This window comes from the organism of the source record quoted next, unplaced genomic scaffold (assembly GCF_019419815.1).
Source record: "Pyrus x bretschneideri cultivar Hongxiangsu unplaced genomic scaffold, Pyrus_bretschneideri_v1 Contig21, whole genome shotgun sequence".
NCBI lineage: Eukaryota > Viridiplantae > Streptophyta > Magnoliopsida > Rosales > Rosaceae > Pyrus > Pyrus x bretschneideri.
This window is the reverse complement of record NW_025999513.1, coordinates 5,292,893-5,310,993: the sequence shown is the minus strand read 5'-3', so window position 1 is coordinate 5,310,993 and position 18,101 is coordinate 5,292,893. Positions and strand designations below refer to the sequence as shown.

Below are 18,101 nucleotides of genomic sequence, written 5' to 3'. Positions count from 1 at the left end.
GAATTAGAATGAGATTACCATAGATGAAGTTTCATTTATATGCTAACTACCGACATAAATGAAAAGTGACAATAATGAACCACGTTTCGTTGATTAGTGTCAGTGTAGAACTGATTGGTTAACTAAAAGAATCAATCTATGACGAATGAGATTAATGAAATAGTGTGATATGATGCCTTATGGCGCAAGGTTTCTTTCATATGCCATGTGATTGATTGCAGCATTACAAACGTGGTTGTAGTATCTCTGGGATCCTGATACAAAACCTACATGGAGTTTCCAAAGAACTTACATGTATTGATTCAAATAGTTATAGACCATAAGAACACCCTCTCGGTTCTCAAGAGGCCTTCACTTTGCGGATACAGAACTATCCGGGCGGATGTGGTATACCCATCTAAGTGAATATTTGATCAGTTAGGATATATGGCCATGCGTGTACAAAATCTAAAATTGCTAGAGTCGAGAATACTGGTTCGCACCTAAAGTTGAACTTTACGATGAATAATCTTAGGAAAACTTGACATTACCTTGACCTGAAGTTTCAAGCTAGTTCTGATGGTATTTTGGTCCACCACTCGAACTAGACCCAGAAGGTGTTATTTCTGAGTATACCCTAGTGTCTGTATGTTAGATGCAAATGAGACATTTACGGAGGGTATAGAGCATAAGGTTCCATATTGGAACGTGAGGCAACCATATCTAAGTACGATTGGCATTTGTTGTACTTAACTCAATGCACTAGATCAGACATCTTATGTGCTGATAATCTTTTGGAATAAAGCAGCACTGCGCCTACACGCCATCACTAATTTGGTGTTAAAGACGTTTTTTCGTTACTACGGATTTGGGCTTATCTATCCTTATGCATCTCAGAATATATCACACTCCCTTGATCTTCATCAGGATGCCTACCTTGTGGGATTCGCTGAATCAGACCATCTGTTTGACCGCACAAGGTACGTTCCCGAATGGTTATGTCTTTACCATTAAAGAACATCGCAATATTTTGGAGGTCAATCAGATAGACCTTTGTTGCAAAACCTTTGAATCGTTTCAAGACTCAATGTATCTCATCACGTGAGAGATATGGTCAAAAGCTCTTGTTGAGCATATTCAAAATCTTTGCAATTTTCATCTATCGTTAAGTCCTAATAACGATCCATGAAGACAACACCATATGTATCGACCAAATCATGATACATCCAACAAGTCAACACCAAGGATATTGTGTCTACATCAGCATGAGCATCAAAATATTGAAGTCAAGCAGTCCAATCCCAAACAACCTTGCCAACCTCTACACGACGTCACTGCCGAAATATACCTTCCAGAAGTTTGTCCGAGGAATTGGTATGTGTAACTTTCTCACTTGCTATGCTTGTAGTTTTATTTGGAGTTTTGTCAAACTCATGGGGAGTATCTAGAATTATACTCACTTGACCTTAATGTATTCTTTTTCTTATGATTAGGAGCATTTTTCCCACTGGGTTTTTCCTACCTAACTAGGTTTTAACGAGACACCTATCATGGGTTGGTTATACCCTTGTGTATGTCATACTTGCATCCCAAAGACGTATAATTTTGATTTAATGCAAGTTCTCACTTTTCTCCTTTGACTATGGGTTTTTGTCCCACCTTGGGTTTTGCCATAACGAAGTTTTGTGAGTTTTACTACCCATGCATTCTTCCATTTGTTTTGAGACTCGCTTTCGTTACCTGTGCCGACTAGACAAGACAACTTCATCAACTGCTTCTACATTTGCCTAAAGATCTGATGCGCCATCTACTTGAGTATTTGCACACTCAAGGGGGAATGTTTTGACATATGTTCTTATCAATATTGTGATTGTGTAAATCCTAAGTAGAGATAGAATATGAATCATTTGGGATCTAAAAGATCTTTCCTAATAGATTTTGTCTTACTTGAAGAACAAGTTTCTTTTCTCCTTATTACTATAAATAAAGGCACAAAGACTGGGGAATTAACACATAATTCCTCAAACCTATTCTCCACTCTCTTTCTCTTTATGCCACACCCCTCAGTTAGGCCTGACAATTCCTGACACGAAATGACACGAAATTAACAGGTGTTTGGATTGACACGATAACAAATTGAGTAACCCGATAAGCACCTGTTAAGATAACGGGTTGGTTTGGGTATATACGTGGGTAACACGATACACAATAAGTAAAATACTAATTTAATAATTTTATAACCCTAAAAAAAATACTATAATAATTATATATATTTAATTACCAATTTTATACCCCTAAAAACTATAATAATTATATATATATATATATTAAATTAAATATTAAAAATTGGTGACCATTGGATCGGCTTAAATATATCTACCATTCAATTTCTTAAGTGTTATATGTACAAAATAAATAAATTTAAATCTACTTAATAAATATATATACACCATTGAACTTGATGTGATACATATTCTACGAAACTAATTTCAACGATCCAACCGTCAAACTTGTTTGTATATGCTTCAAGATTGCATCAGCAAAAAATCGCAAAAAATAAACATTCAGAGACAAAGTAACGAGACAAAACTTTTCGACGGTTATCAACGAAAAATCACAATTTAACTGTTATTTTAACTCTGATTTTGATGATTTTTTACAGCTACACTCCTTGACCCTATATAAATACAATGAATGAACTCTATCTTCAATTTAAAATATTTACACTAGTGAAAACCACAAAATCTTATGTTATACTTAATGAAAGTATGAATAAACTCTTAAATGTTAGTGAATATATTGTTTTGATGAGATATGCATTCTATGAAATCAGTTTCAATGATCCAATCGTCAAACATGTTTGTATATACTTCGAGATCGCATATGCCAAAAATTGCAAAAAACAAACATTCAGAGATCAAGTAACGGGATAAAACTTTTCGACGGTTATCAACGAAAAATCACGATTTAACGGTTATTTTAACTTCGATTTTGATGATTTTTTACAGCTACACTCCTTGACCCTATATGAATACAATGAATGAATTCGATCTTCAATTTAAAATATTTACACTAGTGGATACCACAAAATGTTATGTTATACTTAATGAAAGTATAAATAAACTCTACGTGTTAGTGGATCTATCGTTTTGATGGATACGTATTTTACGAAACTAATTTCAACGATCAAACCGTCAAACTTGTTTGTATATGCTTCAAGATCGTATATGTCAAAAATCGCAGAAAAAAAAGAGATTCAGAGATCAAGTAACAAGACAAAACTTTTCAACGGTTATCAACGAACAATCACGATTTAACGGTTATTTTAACTCCGATTTTGATGATTTTTTACAGCTACATTCCTTGATCATATATGAATACAATGAATCAATTCGATCTTCAATTTAAAATATTTACACTAGTGAATACCACAAAATTTTATGTCATGATGATCGATAAAAATTGAGGGTTTTGTAAAAGAAATAAAATGCAAGCTTTAAGTTCCATTCGTAAGGTTTAAACTTTTGAAAAAGGCTTCACAACATTGAAAACAAAATCTCTTTCATTTTGCATATCATTACACATTTAATATTTTGTAATATGAGTGTAGATGTAGTACTTAAACGACAAATATGTTTTTATGTTTTGAAGTAATATTTATATGGCAATGTGTGATGCGTGCAAATTTAAGGGAAAAAAATCTTAACGGATAATAACGGGTTAGGTCACTTGACTCGATTTGTTAAGGACCTGTTAAAATAATAGGTGTGACACGACACGATCCGTTAAAATAACAGATGTTACACGAAAACGACACGACTTGTTTGCTAGGCCTACCCTCAATTAAAGATAGACCACAACAACAATATCATTATTTTCTCTAATTTTCATCACAAATAATCATCTGGATACCAATTAAAAAACAATGCACAAACAAATAATTAAATAAATAAATAAAAGAGAGTGGCAAATTGGTATTTTAACATGACAATATAACAATTATTAAAAAAAAATTTTAATTAAAAGCTTGCAGTACTGTTCATTTTAACGAAAATTTTTACATTAAAAAGTTAATTATAGTATTATTCATTTTATCTTTTATTCTATCACTATGTTAAAACTCAAAATTTTTCAAATTTTTTTATTAGTTTTCCTTATTAAAATCTCTTCACGTATATATAACACAATCACCAACTAGACCCATATAATTTTTTAACAATAATAACAAAAAAAAAGGGGAGGAAATTAAATTAAATTATAAAAAAAAAAATTGAAATTAGCGCCTGCAGCGAGTAACGGCGCTACAGCCGAGACGGTAGGGATTCGCCGGAGATCGATGTCGAGCCGGAGCCCTAGGTATGCAGTTGTAGTAGGACGCGCCACGTCGCGAGCAGGGGACAGTGTTCCTACTCAGCGCACCGTAGCTAATGTACGACCTCGTGGCTAACATGCTCCGGTTGATCTCCGAGTCCATCTGCATCTCCGCATCCTCGTCCTCGTCAGCTATCAGTCCCCCCGCCGCCGATCTCGTCGAACCCCCGCTCAGCTCGCCCAGCTGGTGGCCCCTGCTGAAATCAACGGCCGAAGCTGAAGCAATCACTACCAAATGGGCGGCCAGGATTGCCCAGATGAAGATGCAGCCAAAGAGTGATGGAGTTCTTGAGCTTGAGCTTCCCATTTTTTTTTATTTCGGTTTTTGTCTAAAATCTCAAGTTTCTGAGAGGCAGTGGTTTTGCAGAATGGTTTGGGAGTTTATAAACATAGTGACCGTTGGAGAGAAAATGCCACTGGGTTTGGGAGTAATTACGGGAAGATGCCACTTGACTGACCGTCTTTGTAAGAAAGTCAATGACTTTATGGCCGCCCACTAATCACGCTACTTTTGACTTTATATGTACATTTAATTTGGGAAATTAATAAAACTGCCATTTATATATATATATATATATATATATATATTTTGTTTTTTTTGAAAGGTAAGTGTTGTATTGATTAAATAAACTCATTTAAAGTCACATGTCTTCGAGGAGGAGCGCATAAATGAGAATAGGAGGCTACTTAATCCAAACTAGATTATTGCTACTAGACAATGCAAACTTAGCAAGATGGTGGGCAATTCTATTACATAAACGAGAGACATGAATAAATCCCGCCATAGCAAAAGTGGAAGCCAATTGCAACACATCTTCTGCGATCATACATAGAGCCGATGAATCTAGATAGGTCCCACTACAGGATATTTGTTCCTTTAGCACTCTTCTTTGCTTGCCCGTGCAAAGAATCGTCTTCCGTTGATTTGTTTGTCTTCTTTGCGCCACACTGATGTAAAAAAAAAACTTAATTCTCCTTTTCTTCTTCTTAGGTGGTGTTGCCATAGAGCAACCGTTAGGGTGGTGTGGTATGTCGGCTGGCAGGGCCCAAGAGTTGGCTTGGCATAAGCCAAGGAGGTGGTGTGGCAGAGATCACTGCTTGGGCTGCTGGACTTGGCTAAAGCCAAGCGTAGTTGTGTGGCTAGGGCCGTGGATCAAGGTGTTGGGGCACAGTGCTGGGTGAGCTGCATGGCTCATGTCTTTTGGGTTTTTGGACCTGACGGAGACCAGGCCCGGTGATTGAGAGCAATGAGGAGGTCGTGGACCTCATGGACTGTTGGAATATTGGGCATGCAGACCTTCTGCCTGCTAGTCTAATAGAAAAAAAAAATGAGGGAGAAGCCTTCATAGGTTGAGCTTTCCTACCGAGTATCATGAATATCGTTGGCTGCTTAATCATTTTTGCTAAGAGAAAGATGGGCTATTCTCGAAATATGAGATAAAGAAGATCAAGGTGGATGCATTGGCTCGTCCTATCATTGTCATGGACGAATGAAGGTGAAAAAAAAAAAGGATCTTCCCCACCTGCTCAAGAAAAGTCGAAGACTTCCTCCACTGCTCATAAGAGTCCGCCTACTACTGATAAGCTTGTGATTGACTTGACTTCTTCCAAGGGGAAGAAAGTTGAGGTTGCTAGATCTAAGCCAGTGACGCTTGCAGTGCCAAAGGTGGCCAGTACGATTGCTGATAAGATTGCACAGCGTAGAAGTTCCGTCATGCCCCAAATGCCAAAATTTGTGCCAAAACGTCATTCGGGGGCTAAGTCTGGTTCACCTTTGAAGAGACTTGCTACTATGAAGAGCGATAAGGTGGACTCTGCTACTAAAGTGACACCAAGGCTTACTCTCCCTCCTGTTGAAACTGATTCGCTTACTAGGAAGGAGGAGACTACTCACATGGGCAGCTGTGAGAAATCCACTAAGCCTGCTTCTAGGGAGGATGTTGAGATCTATGCACTTTTGAAACCAGATCTGCTTGAAGACATGGACAATTGTGCCAAGTTTGTTGATGGTGTTAAAAAGGTTGTTTGCCCAAGTTCCTTTGCGAAGCACACGACCGAGTATATGAAGACTGTTTTACTTATAATGATGCAGAAGACTTCAGCTATGACACTTTAGTTGCTGGCTCTACCTCTATGTTTGGCTTGTCTAGATACTCTACCGGGATAATTCCTTTGAGTTGGTGGTCGAGGGCGAAGCTTAAGCCTGCTAGTGCGTCCGCGTGGGCGTTGTCTGCCCGCAGAACTTGAGTGAAGGTGTAAGTCTGAAATGTTTTAAGTTGCTTGCGTACTTTCTCTAAGTATTGTGCCATCCCTGGATGTTTCACCGTGTCCCCATTACTCTAGCTGGTGATTAGCTGGGAATCGGAATGAATTGCAAGCTTTTTCACCGCCAAGTCTTTTGCCATTCGGAGGCCTGCTAGTAGGGTTTCGTACTTTGCTTCATTATTGGATGCTTTGAAGCCTAGAGTGATTGCTTGCTCGAGCATCGAACTGTCTAGGGTGACAAGGACGACGCCTGCTCCCGGGGCATCTGTTGATTGTGGAGCGTCGTTGGGTCATTTTGTTGCTTCACCTAGGCTAGGCGTGAAGATGTGGTAGGGAGTTGTGAAGCTGGGGCTATGTTACACGTAACAGGAGATACTCAACTGTAGGTATCAGACCGCTCTAGAGCTTAATTATCGCTCAAGGGTCAGCTGGGGTAGTGTGATACATAGTAGGAGATGATGCTTAACTGCCAGTATATGTTGCTCCTATATAGAATCTTCTGGGGCAACGAGGACAAAATTTGTTTCCGAGTGTCCTTGTAGTGTTCGTCTGCCATTGGTGTGCCTTTTGGGTTCAGTTGTTGCGTTAGTAAAAAAAAAAAACTTTACACCGCCAGTGTTCGCACCTTTATCGTTGGGTGTCTGGATTTGGCAGAATAGTGCGTCATGAGGATGATTACGTGCGTTTGAAGGTATAATTTGAGCTTCCGGGTTGCAACAACTGTTGCCAAAGTTGGCTTTTGAATTTTTGGTAGTTGGTTTCTGCATCGATAAGAGCTTTTGAATTGTGGAATACAGGTAGTTGGGCCTCCAGCTCTTCTCATATGAGGGTAGAGCTTATTGCTGCTTCAGATGCGGCTACTCGTCTAGTCAGATCTTGAATCTCATTCAGAATAGTAGGGGACTTCATATTCAAGATTGCTCGAATTTGCCTGGAATGTTCATCGGTGAGCCTCGTCCCAAAGTGCATGCTTATCTGCCAGAGCAAAAGAGTCTACCAAAGATAGACATTCTTTCATGATCAATTTTTCGAATAGTGGATGGGCTGTTGAGAGTCCTTTTTGGAAGGCTGCACTAGCTATCGAGTCGTTACATCTGACTATCTTTGCCTTCTCTACTTTGAACTTCTTCATATCGTCGCAAAGCAATTCCTTTGGGTTCTTCTTCACGTTGAACAAGTGGTCGGACTTCTTCTTGATTGAGCGGTAGGATGAATATTCTTTGGTGAAAACTAAGGAAAAATCATCAAAACTCCAGATGGATCATGGCGGTAAGGTGTTGAACCAATCTTACGCCTCACCATCTAAAGTGATGGCGAATATTTTGCACATAAGATCATCGTTGTTCCGATAAAGGACCATTGTGCTTCAGTACTTCAAATGTTTTTCCGAGTTTCCATCTCCTTTGAAGGTTGCGAAATATGGCATGCCAAACTTACATGAAGGCTTTGCCTGCTCGATCTCATCCGTGAAGGGTGACCTGCTCATATTGGTCATGTCTCGTCGTAGCGTTTCGTCGACAACTTTGTTGCATTGGAAATCACGCAATTGTTCGTTTAAGAGCATATCTACCTCTTCCTAAATTGGCTTTTGTTAGTGTAGCGGAGCTCTCGACTGCCCTAGTCTCGACCTGTTGGTCTAGGCTGCTTTTCTACATGTTCAGCTCATCTATGCCGTAGTGGCGGTGCTTGTGGTTTGTTCCTAGTAGGCGAAGGAATTCTTCGCAAGCTGCTGGTTGAACTTGAGCCGGACTAAGTGACTGCTTATCTCCATCCTTCGTGTTGCATGCTTCGATGTGAGGTAAATGATGCTCCTTGCGGGCCTAGCCGCATATGAACACTTCGCCTAGAAGGTTGCTCATGTTGACTATCGGAGTATGGCCTCAACCGTGAATGTATGCTTGTCCGTGGGCCTAGTCGAGAGTGCATGCTCATCCGCATGATAAGACGAGAGTATACGCTATCTCGGGGGCCTAATCGATAGTGTACACTGCCCGAACGTTTGGTTCGTGGTTGGTTGAGTGGCTGCTTGCCAAGACTCTACTAGAGAGGTTTTTTGTCTTCCTTTGTCCTACTTCGAGACACCTCGTCTAGGGCATGTTACATTTTGGTGTGCTGCAAGAGCTGATTCATCAAAGTCGTTTGATGTGCGAGGGTGCTTGTCAACTATACGACTTGTCGAGACAAGTGTTATTCTCCATTTGGGTTGGAAGAACTTGGAAGGAATGCGTCTCGTTGAGCAGTAGAAATGTGGTAGTCTTCGGAAATGAGATTTGAGTTGGGAAATAAGGTGAAAATGCCCCTGGTTCAATCATTAACCCAAAAGTTTGGAGCCGGGACGGTTGAACCAGTTTTGGACCTATTTAGGTTGCTTGGAAGGCCATGGGAGTAGGCTAGGCTATATGAGTGAGCTGCTTGGAGTGCGGCGCACGTGGGTACGAGGCCAGGGCTCACGATGGGCTTGAGCGGCTCGGGCCTGCTCGCCTTGGGCTTGGGCCTGTGTGGGCTTGAACGGTGGTGCCCCATGAGAATGGTGCTGCTCCACTCATTGTTGTGTTAAGTTTTGTGGATCGCCGTGGTCCTATTTCTTGAACATTGAAATTTCCGTTTATCGAGATTTTTGAATCTCTTGTCATTGTACTTCTGTTTTACGTTTTATCTAAGAATTTTTATAAATAAGAATTCCAAGAGTAAAAACATACGAAAAATCTACAAATGAACAAGAAAACGAAAAACCTTGAATACGAGAGTCTTCTACGAGCATGTGACTCAAACTCTCAATGAAAGCACCAATTTGTGAATGCAAATTTCCGCCTTCTTTGTGCCCACGATGAATGAGGGGGGGGCTTTGGCCGAAGAACCTCCGATGTCAAAGTTAGAATTTGAGGGAAAAATGTTTAGAGAAATTTGGAGAATTTTGCAAGAGAGTTGGACTTAGGTTTTTAGGAGAAATTGGAGCTATTTATAGGGGGTGTGGGCGGCCCCTATTTGGAGAAAATGTGTCTGGCCACTTATGGTGGTTTTTGGGTGTAATTGCAAGATATTATGTCAAAATAATATCTTGTAATCAATTAGAAAATTAATTAGAAAATTAATTAATTAATTAGGAAATTAATCAATTAATTTAGGTAATTAATCCTAATTTGAATGAATAATTGAGGGTTACCTTGTGGGGAGGATTTGATGAGGATGGATGAAATAGGTTTTGAATAAATACCTATTTTGATCACTTTTGACCTTGATTGAGTTGTGCTTGTCCGCTACTTAGGCGTGAGAGTTTCGGTGTGGCTCTAGGGTAACTTTGTCATTTTCACCCAAAAGTACATGTGTTGCCTCTATAATTTTCTTGATTATTTTTTACTCCGTACATACTGCACGGCATCGAAGTCACGCCTGGAAACTGCTGCTCCTCGGCCACCAAAAAACACCCCCTCTAGTCATGTATCACCACTCCAACACCCCTCATATTAGTATGACCCTTCACCGCCCCATCCGTATTAATCTTGACCCACCCTTGGCTAGGAGGAGACCATCGTGCGGTGGGCACTCCCCCCGACCTAGCAAGTTCACAATTCGCCAACTGAAACGCTGATAACCAAGAAGAAACTTTCTGCCACACAACCATAAGTAATGCTTGGGAACCCCTCCACACCCGTGAGTTCCTTTCTTGCCAGATACCCCACATAATCAAACAAGCCAACTTAAAGTCCACCTCTTTATTCTCTAGCACCACAAGTGGCCAATCCTTAAGCGATATTCGAATACTCCTAAAAAACCAGAGACCGAACGAAGAAGTAAACCACACTACTTTAGCAAATGGACATTTAAGTAACACATGTTCTGCAATTTCCTCCTCCCCTTGGCACACTTCACACGCCAACTCCACTTCCACCCCTTTCTTACGGAGATTCACTTTGGTTGGAAGAATATCATGGCACACCCTCCAAGTGAAATTCTTAACTTTGGGAGGAATGTTAGCCTTCCAAAGATGCTTCTGAAGTCTCGCATACGCACTTACATTGGTAGAGGAGGATGAACTACTATCAGAGGATTGTAGCCATTGGCGAGCCACCCAATACCCACTCTTAATAGAGAAAAGACCTCGCTCATCATAGTGCCACACCAACCTATCCTTCGGAGCACGAAAACTAATAGGAATAGATAGAATTAGAGATACTTCCACCGGGCTAAAAAATTCTGATAACAAATCGGTATGCCACACCCATGTAGAAGTATCAATTAACTTCTTAACCTTCATTTGAATCCGTTCTGGGGGAGGTGCCGAGATTACCTTGAAAGTACTAGGCTGAGGTAACAACTTATCCAACCAAACCTTTATTGTCCAGCCATCTCCCACCACCCACCTAAACCCTCGAACCAGTACCTCTTTCGCCTGAATAATACTCTGCCAATAATGCGAAGAGGATGCAGAGCCTTCCGCTTCCCAAAATGAGGAATTCGGAAAATACCTTGCCTTGAAAACTTGCGCAACCAAGAACGATGGATGGTGGAACACCCACCACCCTTGCTTAGCTAACACTGCCATATTAAAAGCATAAAGATCACGGAACCCCAACCCACCTTCAGCTTTGGGTTTACACGTCTTGTCCCACAACCGTCAATGAATTTTCTGATCCTCTGAACCATTCCCCCACCAAAACTGTGCCATAAGTTGATGTAATTATTCATAAAATGTCTTCGGGAGCAAAAAATAGTTCATCGCATAAGAAGGGAAGGTTTGAGCAACAACCCTTATAAAAAGTTCCTTTCCCGCGTTACTCAAGAGCTTACTTTTCTACGCGTTAAGCCTTTGTGTCATTTGCTCCTTGATATACGAGAAAATTTGTTTTTTATTCCTCCCCACACATGTTGGCAACCCCAAATATCTCTTGTGTCGTTCCACCAATTGAACGCCAAGGAAACCTACTAACATTTGTTGATCATATTGAAGCACATTCGCACTAAATGCAACATTACTCTTACCAAAGTTCACCGATTGACCAGAAGCTTGAGAGTAGATGTCTAAAATATGTTGAATCACCGCACATTCATCCACATTTGCTCTACCAAAGAGGAAACTGTCGTCAGCAAACAAAAGTTGGTGAATCGTGGGTGCTTTCCCACATAGTCGAATGCCACTCAACTCCCTTACTTGCTCCTTCTGTGCAATAAGTGCCGAAAGGCCTTCAACACATAATAAAAATAGATATGGAGATAATGGGTTCCCTTGCCGAAGCCCTCGGGACAGAATCAAATATCCAAACGGCTGCCCATTAATTAGAAAAGAATACGACACATATTTAACACACGCCATCACCATCTTAATCCACTCACTAGCAAACCCCAACTTCTCCATCATCGCTTCAAGAAAGCACCATTCAACTCGATCATAAGCTTTACTAAGATCAAACTTAAGTAAAAGAACTATCCCCACCACTCCTCTTATTGTGCAAAAAATGCCCAATCTCCTTCTTAATTTGGGTTGGTAGACACATTTATATTCTTTTTAATTAACAACATCATCGTAATAAATGGAGTGTTTGGCGGGACGAAAATAAATGCTTCGACGTTCAAAAACACATGAAGGAATATTTTGAAAACGTCTTATATCAGACGATGAAGTATTTCGTATTTAAAAGATGTGTATAACCATTTTCAAATGAGTTTGGGTTGTTGGAGAATATATCAAATCTGTCAAGTGATTAGTTTGATTTGCTGCAATACCTGAAAGAAAGAATGGAGATTGCCATAATATTGAATTCAAATATTCAAATCAAAAGACGGAAGCCAACAAACTTGTTTGAAAAATATTAAGAAGATTCTCTTAAAGTGGAATTCTTCATGAACTCTTTGTTATCTCACAGTTTAACGTCAATTCTCATACCAATATTATAAAACACTGTGCCAAAAAATGACCTAACAGAGAATTCATGAAGAGTTCCATTTTTTAACGAATCTCTTTATCATCTATCAACTTATAAACCAAAATTTAATAAGTTCGGAAATCTCCAGCCCAAGTCTTAAATGGCAAAAACTACGTGTTAGGCTTCCAAGCCTACATGTCAAGCTTAAATATAAGGTACTGAAAAGTAACGATTCATGGTAAATTCTATTCAGATCATGCTTATTAGAAATTTACATGACGAGTTAAAAACTTTTTGATCACTATGTTTTGGATTGAAATCGAAATCTATATTGGTCATTGTATACCTAGTTTATGGTTATTTGAAATATCAAATTGGTAATGTTTGACAACAAAATGATGAAATTGGCTAAATTTAAAAAACATGTACCATTTTTTGTTAAAACAAGGCAAATTTTGAGTGTTCGCCTATTAGATTACGTGTATGTGCAGCTACACATACAAAAAGGGGATCTGGTGTATTTCAATTTCTTTCGTCTCTACTTTATGGTCCCATCTTGTTATGGACGTAAGTCATAATGTAAAAATTCAATTTTTTTTAAACAAATCAAGTTTCGTCTATTATTACGAAGTTCTGCCACTGAGGCATTTTGTCAAGAATTTGGTGACCTTATTGATTTTTGTTGAGCTATGTTTTCGAGCCTTGCCAACGTATGTTGAACAATGATGTCGAGGCCCATCAAGTATCACGTTTCGAGCTTTGTCGAAATATGATGAACATGCATTTTATTGAGTACTTGGTGAGTACTATCAGGTCTCATGCTAAACTAACATAGAGTTCATGAAAAATTTTTCGAGTTATTTCCTGTATTTTAGGGTCATGGGAGACTAGAACCCAACTGGTCCCTTAATGGAACTGCCATTGTCCCACCTAATTTTAGAGAGACGACATTGTACACATGACTATCTTCTAGGGTAGTGCTATTCACACACTCCTTTTACTTTCCACACATCCTATGTTTTCGTTCGCTAACCATCTTCATTTATTTGATCTACCAACAAAAAACTAAAAGAGATGTAAAAAAAAAAATGTGTAGATAGCATTGTGTGGATAGTATCACCCATCTTCTAAAGTACAATGCCTACAAAGATTTTCAACCCTTCAAGTATGTATAACTTACGTTCAACGCATTGTGTCGGAGTCTCATGTCACTGGTCTAGCCCGAGCCCAAATCCCGTAACGGGTCCTGAACAATACACGAGCCGAACCGCGGCGTTATACTTTGGGCGAATAGGGTTTCGTCTGATAGGCCCAGTTTATAGTTATCACTGTCGCATTCCTCCGTTCGTATAAAAGCAAAAACCGCTTCAGATTTTAGAAAACCCTAACGAACGCAGAGCTCTTCACTTCCAGCAGCTGCCGCCACCACTCCGACTTCCCCAGAGGTATAGATTTCTCCTCTCCTCCTTACATTCCGAGTCTTCATAATCTCCGCCGATTCGAGAAAATTCTCAGATCCGTTTCTATGTATATTCCATTTGGTTTCTAGGGTTGTGATCTCGATCGCCAAGATGCAAAACGAGGAAGGAATCATCACCGAGCTCTACATCCCGAGGAAATGGTACTCAATCGAATCTAATCGGCGATTTTTTGTTTTGTTTTTGGGATTGGGAGTTGAGGGTTTTGGATTAAATTTAGTGGTGTTTTTGTGTGGATGCAGCTCGGCGACGAACAGGCTGATCACCTCCAAGGACCACGCTTCTGTTCAGATCAACGTTGGGCATTTGGATGAGCATGGCATCTACACCGGCCAATTCTCCACCTTCGCTCTGTGCGGCTACGTCCGTGCTCAGGTTCGCCTTCTTTCATTCGTACATTTACAGGGCTATTGTGGTAATATTTGTGTTTTTATTGGACCTTTGTGAATGTAATGTGTGATTAGAATGTGTAGAATGGTTGCGGAAATTGATTGTATTTGTGTTTTCATTATATTAGTTTCATTGGTTTTTGCGTATTTGCTTTGTGTTTTCACTATATTACTAATGCTTCATTCAAAACCTGCAAGGAGAAAAATAACATACAAATCTCACACGTTGAATGACTGGCTGCGGCCGAAAATCGTAAACTATGCCAAAACAAGGATCCTTTTTTTTCAGCTGTGATTTTCTTTATTACATCAGGATGCAATTGCAAGTTTTGCAATTACAGTTTTTGAAATTGTTCAATTACCGAGAGATTTTTAACCTAAGTACGAAGTTTTTTCGATTATTCCGATATTGGGTTACTGAGGGGTTGTTTGATTAGGTTTTCAATCGAACTTGAAAGTTAATTAGCGTGTATTTTTAATTTTGAATCCGTTATTTGCAATTTGGCTTTCCATTTGTTCTTCTCTGATTTCCTTTGCATGCTTTCTTTTTTCAGGGAGAGGCCGACAGTGGTTTGGACCGACTCTGGCAGAAGAAGAAAACTGAAGTTAAACAACAGTAGAAAGAGATGATGATTCTTCTTGCTTCCTCGAACCTTCGGTTCTTGGTGATGGAAGTTTTTAATTTCTGAAGTAAAATGTGACGTTGAGGGTTTTTCTTATTCAATCAGTGCTGCTTGTTGCAAGTAGTTGCCGATGTTTTGGTGTTCTTGAATTGGGCTTCTTTTGACTGTTAAAGTAGTGAAACTTCTACTCATTTGAGTATTTTAAATATATTCCTGGTTTCTTGAAATGATTTACACTCGTAATGCATGATTATCTTATGATATATGTCAAAAATTATACCCATGGCTATATACGTTGTAGTGACCTCGATGTTTCTCGACTCTTTTAGTATCGACATAGATTATGTCATGTCAGTTACAAGTGAAAAGTATCTCGAGGATTCGACGTTTTGAAACAAAGTTTCAACTATCGAAAAGGTTGCTAGCAAGCAAAGCAAATTGACATCTGACATGTATGTTGTCACTTGTCGAAAACTTCAAACATGAATATGAATGTTTGCAAGCGTAGATTTAAGGAATTAACCACTTGTGATTAAAATTAAAATCCGTAATTAACCACTTTATAAACAAAAGAAATTATTTTTAAAATACAAATCCGATGAGACTTAAATCTTAAAATTCCAAGCACTATCTAATCCTAATTTGTACGACTGCGACATAATATATCACAAAATATATTTACTTCTTGATGCCATCTGCATGAATTGCAATTACTGAATTTATCATGGTCATCGAAATCCCATCCTTGTTCGATTGTGTACGGACCTTGTGGATCTCCACAGTCGTTGCATGCTTTCATGGCAGTGTTCTCATCGTGTGCTTCTACAATTCTACCTATTACTTCCCTATTCACCCACATTGTGTTCCAAATCAATTCCTTAATCCTCTCTCGGCATTCTGTCACGCTTAACCCTCTCGATTTGTGGCGGTTGAGTGAGTACAGAAGCTCGAGTCCTTTCTGCCTTGAATCGCCCCCGTAACACACCAAGATTGCTCCGTACACGTATGTTGCTTCTACGTGACCCTTTGAGGCTGCCCTCTTCAGAGACTCGACCCCCGCAGGCTCTATCCTCTTGCTTGTGAAGAGGTCGCGCATCCCTTGCCTGTACAAGGCCTCCGCATTGCCGAGATCCCTGCACCGCTTCAGAAACCTCGTGTGTTTTTCACTTGCGCGCCAGGAAACCAGCGGGAACTTGCTAATGTCGACGTGCTCGAATATGTGATCATCTTGGGCACTTTCGTTGAAATTCTTGCAGCTTAACATGGCTGAATAAAGATCATCGAAGGAGCGCGAAGCGACCTTCGCGAGTACTTGGACCAGAACCTCGTTCGGAAGAGATTGAATGGACGAGGAGGCGTTGCGAGGTTTCTTCTTCTTCTTCTTGATCCCGTGAGAGGCGCCGTTGACGATGCCTGAAACAAAAGACCGAACCATGGAGAACTTGCGAAGGAGAAAACGAAATCAGTTTGCTTTGCTGCCGGTACAAGAAACAATTAAACAACGTTAAGTGCGATTATATATAGTCAAACAGATGCAGTCTTTATCCTTGTAGGAAGAGGACAAGAAGCAACCGAAGCCAAATCGGAATTGGATTTATTATTATTATTATTTTTTGGGTCAAAAGAGGTTATAGAGTTTTAAATACTTGGATTTGTTATTAATAACCGGTTAACTTGGCTAAATCGGTATTGGTTTTGTTTCATGCTAATACAGAATCTTTTGCCCTACTACTAACTAAGAAAAATTACTTCATAGAGGAGGGTAATGGTGTTTGGCCATTCAATATTGAAAAAATATTTTAAATTCGAATTGCTATGAAATAATATGAATTACGAGGTTAAACCGTGTCACACTCCAACACTAGCATACTTGATATGTAATACACTTTTTATGGATGCATCTTCAAGGCGGCGCCAGAAAATTTAACTCTGGTGGACTAGCTAAAAAAATATATAAAAAAAAGTTTAGTTTTAGAAAATGACTATACTTTAATCTTATAAACATGGCTCATCCAATTATTTTGTGTTCATTGACCTTTAATTACTTATTTACGATAGGAAAAAGTCCTTGTTGGGTGTCGCAAATTGATTCATTGGAAATACTTTTTTTTTTTTTATCAGTTGTCGAAAATGCTTCATTTACGACGCTTGTGGCTTATCGTTATTAGTTATCTTTTAGTTGGAATTGATTTTTCAAAATGACAAAATTATTTTATTTTCGACATGTCTGTGTGGGCGCAAATACTTGTATGGTCGTCGAATATACTTTCCAAACGACAACATGTCACATCCCAGCCCGGGACGGATCACTTCTCGAGCCCGCTCCACCACCGTAGCACGATATTGTCCGCTTTGGGCTTACCATTCCCTCACGGTTTTGTTTTTGGGAACTCACGAGCAACTTCCCAGTGGGTCACCCATCATGGGATTGCTCTAGCCCCTTCTCGCTTAACTTCGGAGTTCCGATGAACTCCGAAGCCAGTGAGCTCCCAAAAGGCCTCTCGCTTGGTAGGGATGCGAATATACATTTAAGGATCATTCCCCTGTGCAATGTGGGATGTCACACGACATCTATTTTTTACGATGATTTTCTTACGACCAAAACATTATGTCGAAAAATGATTTTCCAAGACAAATACATATGAAAATAAACATAAAAGGTTAACACACTGTAAAACCTTTTGAAATAGATAAAATTCATGCATAAAATAATTTGAATTTTGAAATATGCAACAAGTTGCTTTTGAAAAGAACTAGAAGTACTATTAAAGTAAGCAATTATTGTCAGGCTTAACCATAAATTGGTAGTATATAAAGCGTAAAATAGATTGGATTATTTAAGAAATAAATAATAATGGCGAATGACGTAAATTGTAGATTGTAGATATATCTAGGTCATTGATCAAAATATTTGTCTATAAGATATTGATTAAGCTCACAAATACGCAATAAGAAATACATGAATTCAAAGTCAATTTTGTCTGTTTAGTTTGACGTTGAAATGAATAGCATCTTGTAGTGATAAAGTATTAGAAATAAAATATAGAGGAAGAGAACAAAAGAGTGATAAGAGATATATTGGAAGAATAAATCAGAGCTTGCTTTCTTTCTCATCAGGTATTTCAAGGTAGTTTG

The 18,101-nt window shown here is 39.2% G+C and overlaps 3 protein-coding genes across 3 annotated transcripts; 1 reads left to right on the top strand and 2 right to left on the bottom strand.

Annotated features, from left to right (window-relative positions):
* Positions 1-4,158: 4,158 nt before the first annotated feature.
* Positions 4,159-4,718, bottom strand: LOC125477437 (protein RALF-like 33). The gene has a single exon (XM_048584542.1). The coding sequence runs from the start codon at positions 4,655-4,657 to the stop codon at positions 4,256-4,258; it is 402 nt and encodes a 133-aa protein (XP_048440499.1). The 5' UTR covers positions 4,658-4,718; the 3' UTR covers positions 4,159-4,255.
* Positions 4,719-13,766: 9,048 nt separating this feature from the next.
* Positions 13,767-15,193, top strand: LOC125477286 (40S ribosomal protein S21-2). The gene is made up of 4 exons (XM_048584238.1): positions 13,767-13,921; positions 14,026-14,097; positions 14,197-14,329; positions 14,898-15,193. Exons 2-4 carry the CDS (start codon positions 14,048-14,050, stop codon positions 14,961-14,963), a joined length of 249 nt encoding a protein of 82 aa, XP_048440195.1. The 5' UTR covers positions 13,767-13,921; positions 14,026-14,047; the 3' UTR covers positions 14,964-15,193.
* Positions 15,194-15,498: 305 nt separating this feature from the next.
* Positions 15,499-16,470, bottom strand: LOC125477285 (putative F-box protein At1g67623). The gene has a single exon (XM_048584237.1). It carries the CDS (start codon positions 16,399-16,401, stop codon positions 15,604-15,606), a length of 798 nt encoding a protein of 265 aa, XP_048440194.1. The 5' UTR covers positions 16,402-16,470; the 3' UTR covers positions 15,499-15,603.
* Between the last annotated feature and the right edge of the window lie 1,631 nt (positions 16,471-18,101).

Excerpts from the sequence above, each read along its gene's own strand:
- LOC125477437 (XM_048584542.1), bottom strand. The coding sequence starts at position 4,657 with ATGGGAAGCTCAAGCTCAAGAACTCCATCACTCTTTGGCTGCATCTTC.
- LOC125477286 (XM_048584238.1), top strand. The coding sequence starts at position 14,048 with ATGCAAAACGAGGAAGGAATCATCACCGAGCTCTACATCCCGAGGAAA. Across the intron at positions 14,098-14,196 it reads CTCTACATCCCGAGGAAATG|CTCGGCGACGAACAGGCTGA; the intron begins GTACTCAATCGA and ends GTGTGGATGCAG. Across the intron at positions 14,330-14,897 it reads GCGGCTACGTCCGTGCTCAG|GGAGAGGCCGACAGTGGTTT; the intron begins GTTCGCCTTCTT and ends TTCTTTTTTCAG.
- LOC125477285 (XM_048584237.1), bottom strand. The coding sequence starts at position 16,401 with ATGGTTCGGTCTTTTGTTTCAGGCATCGTCAACGGCGCCTCTCACGGG.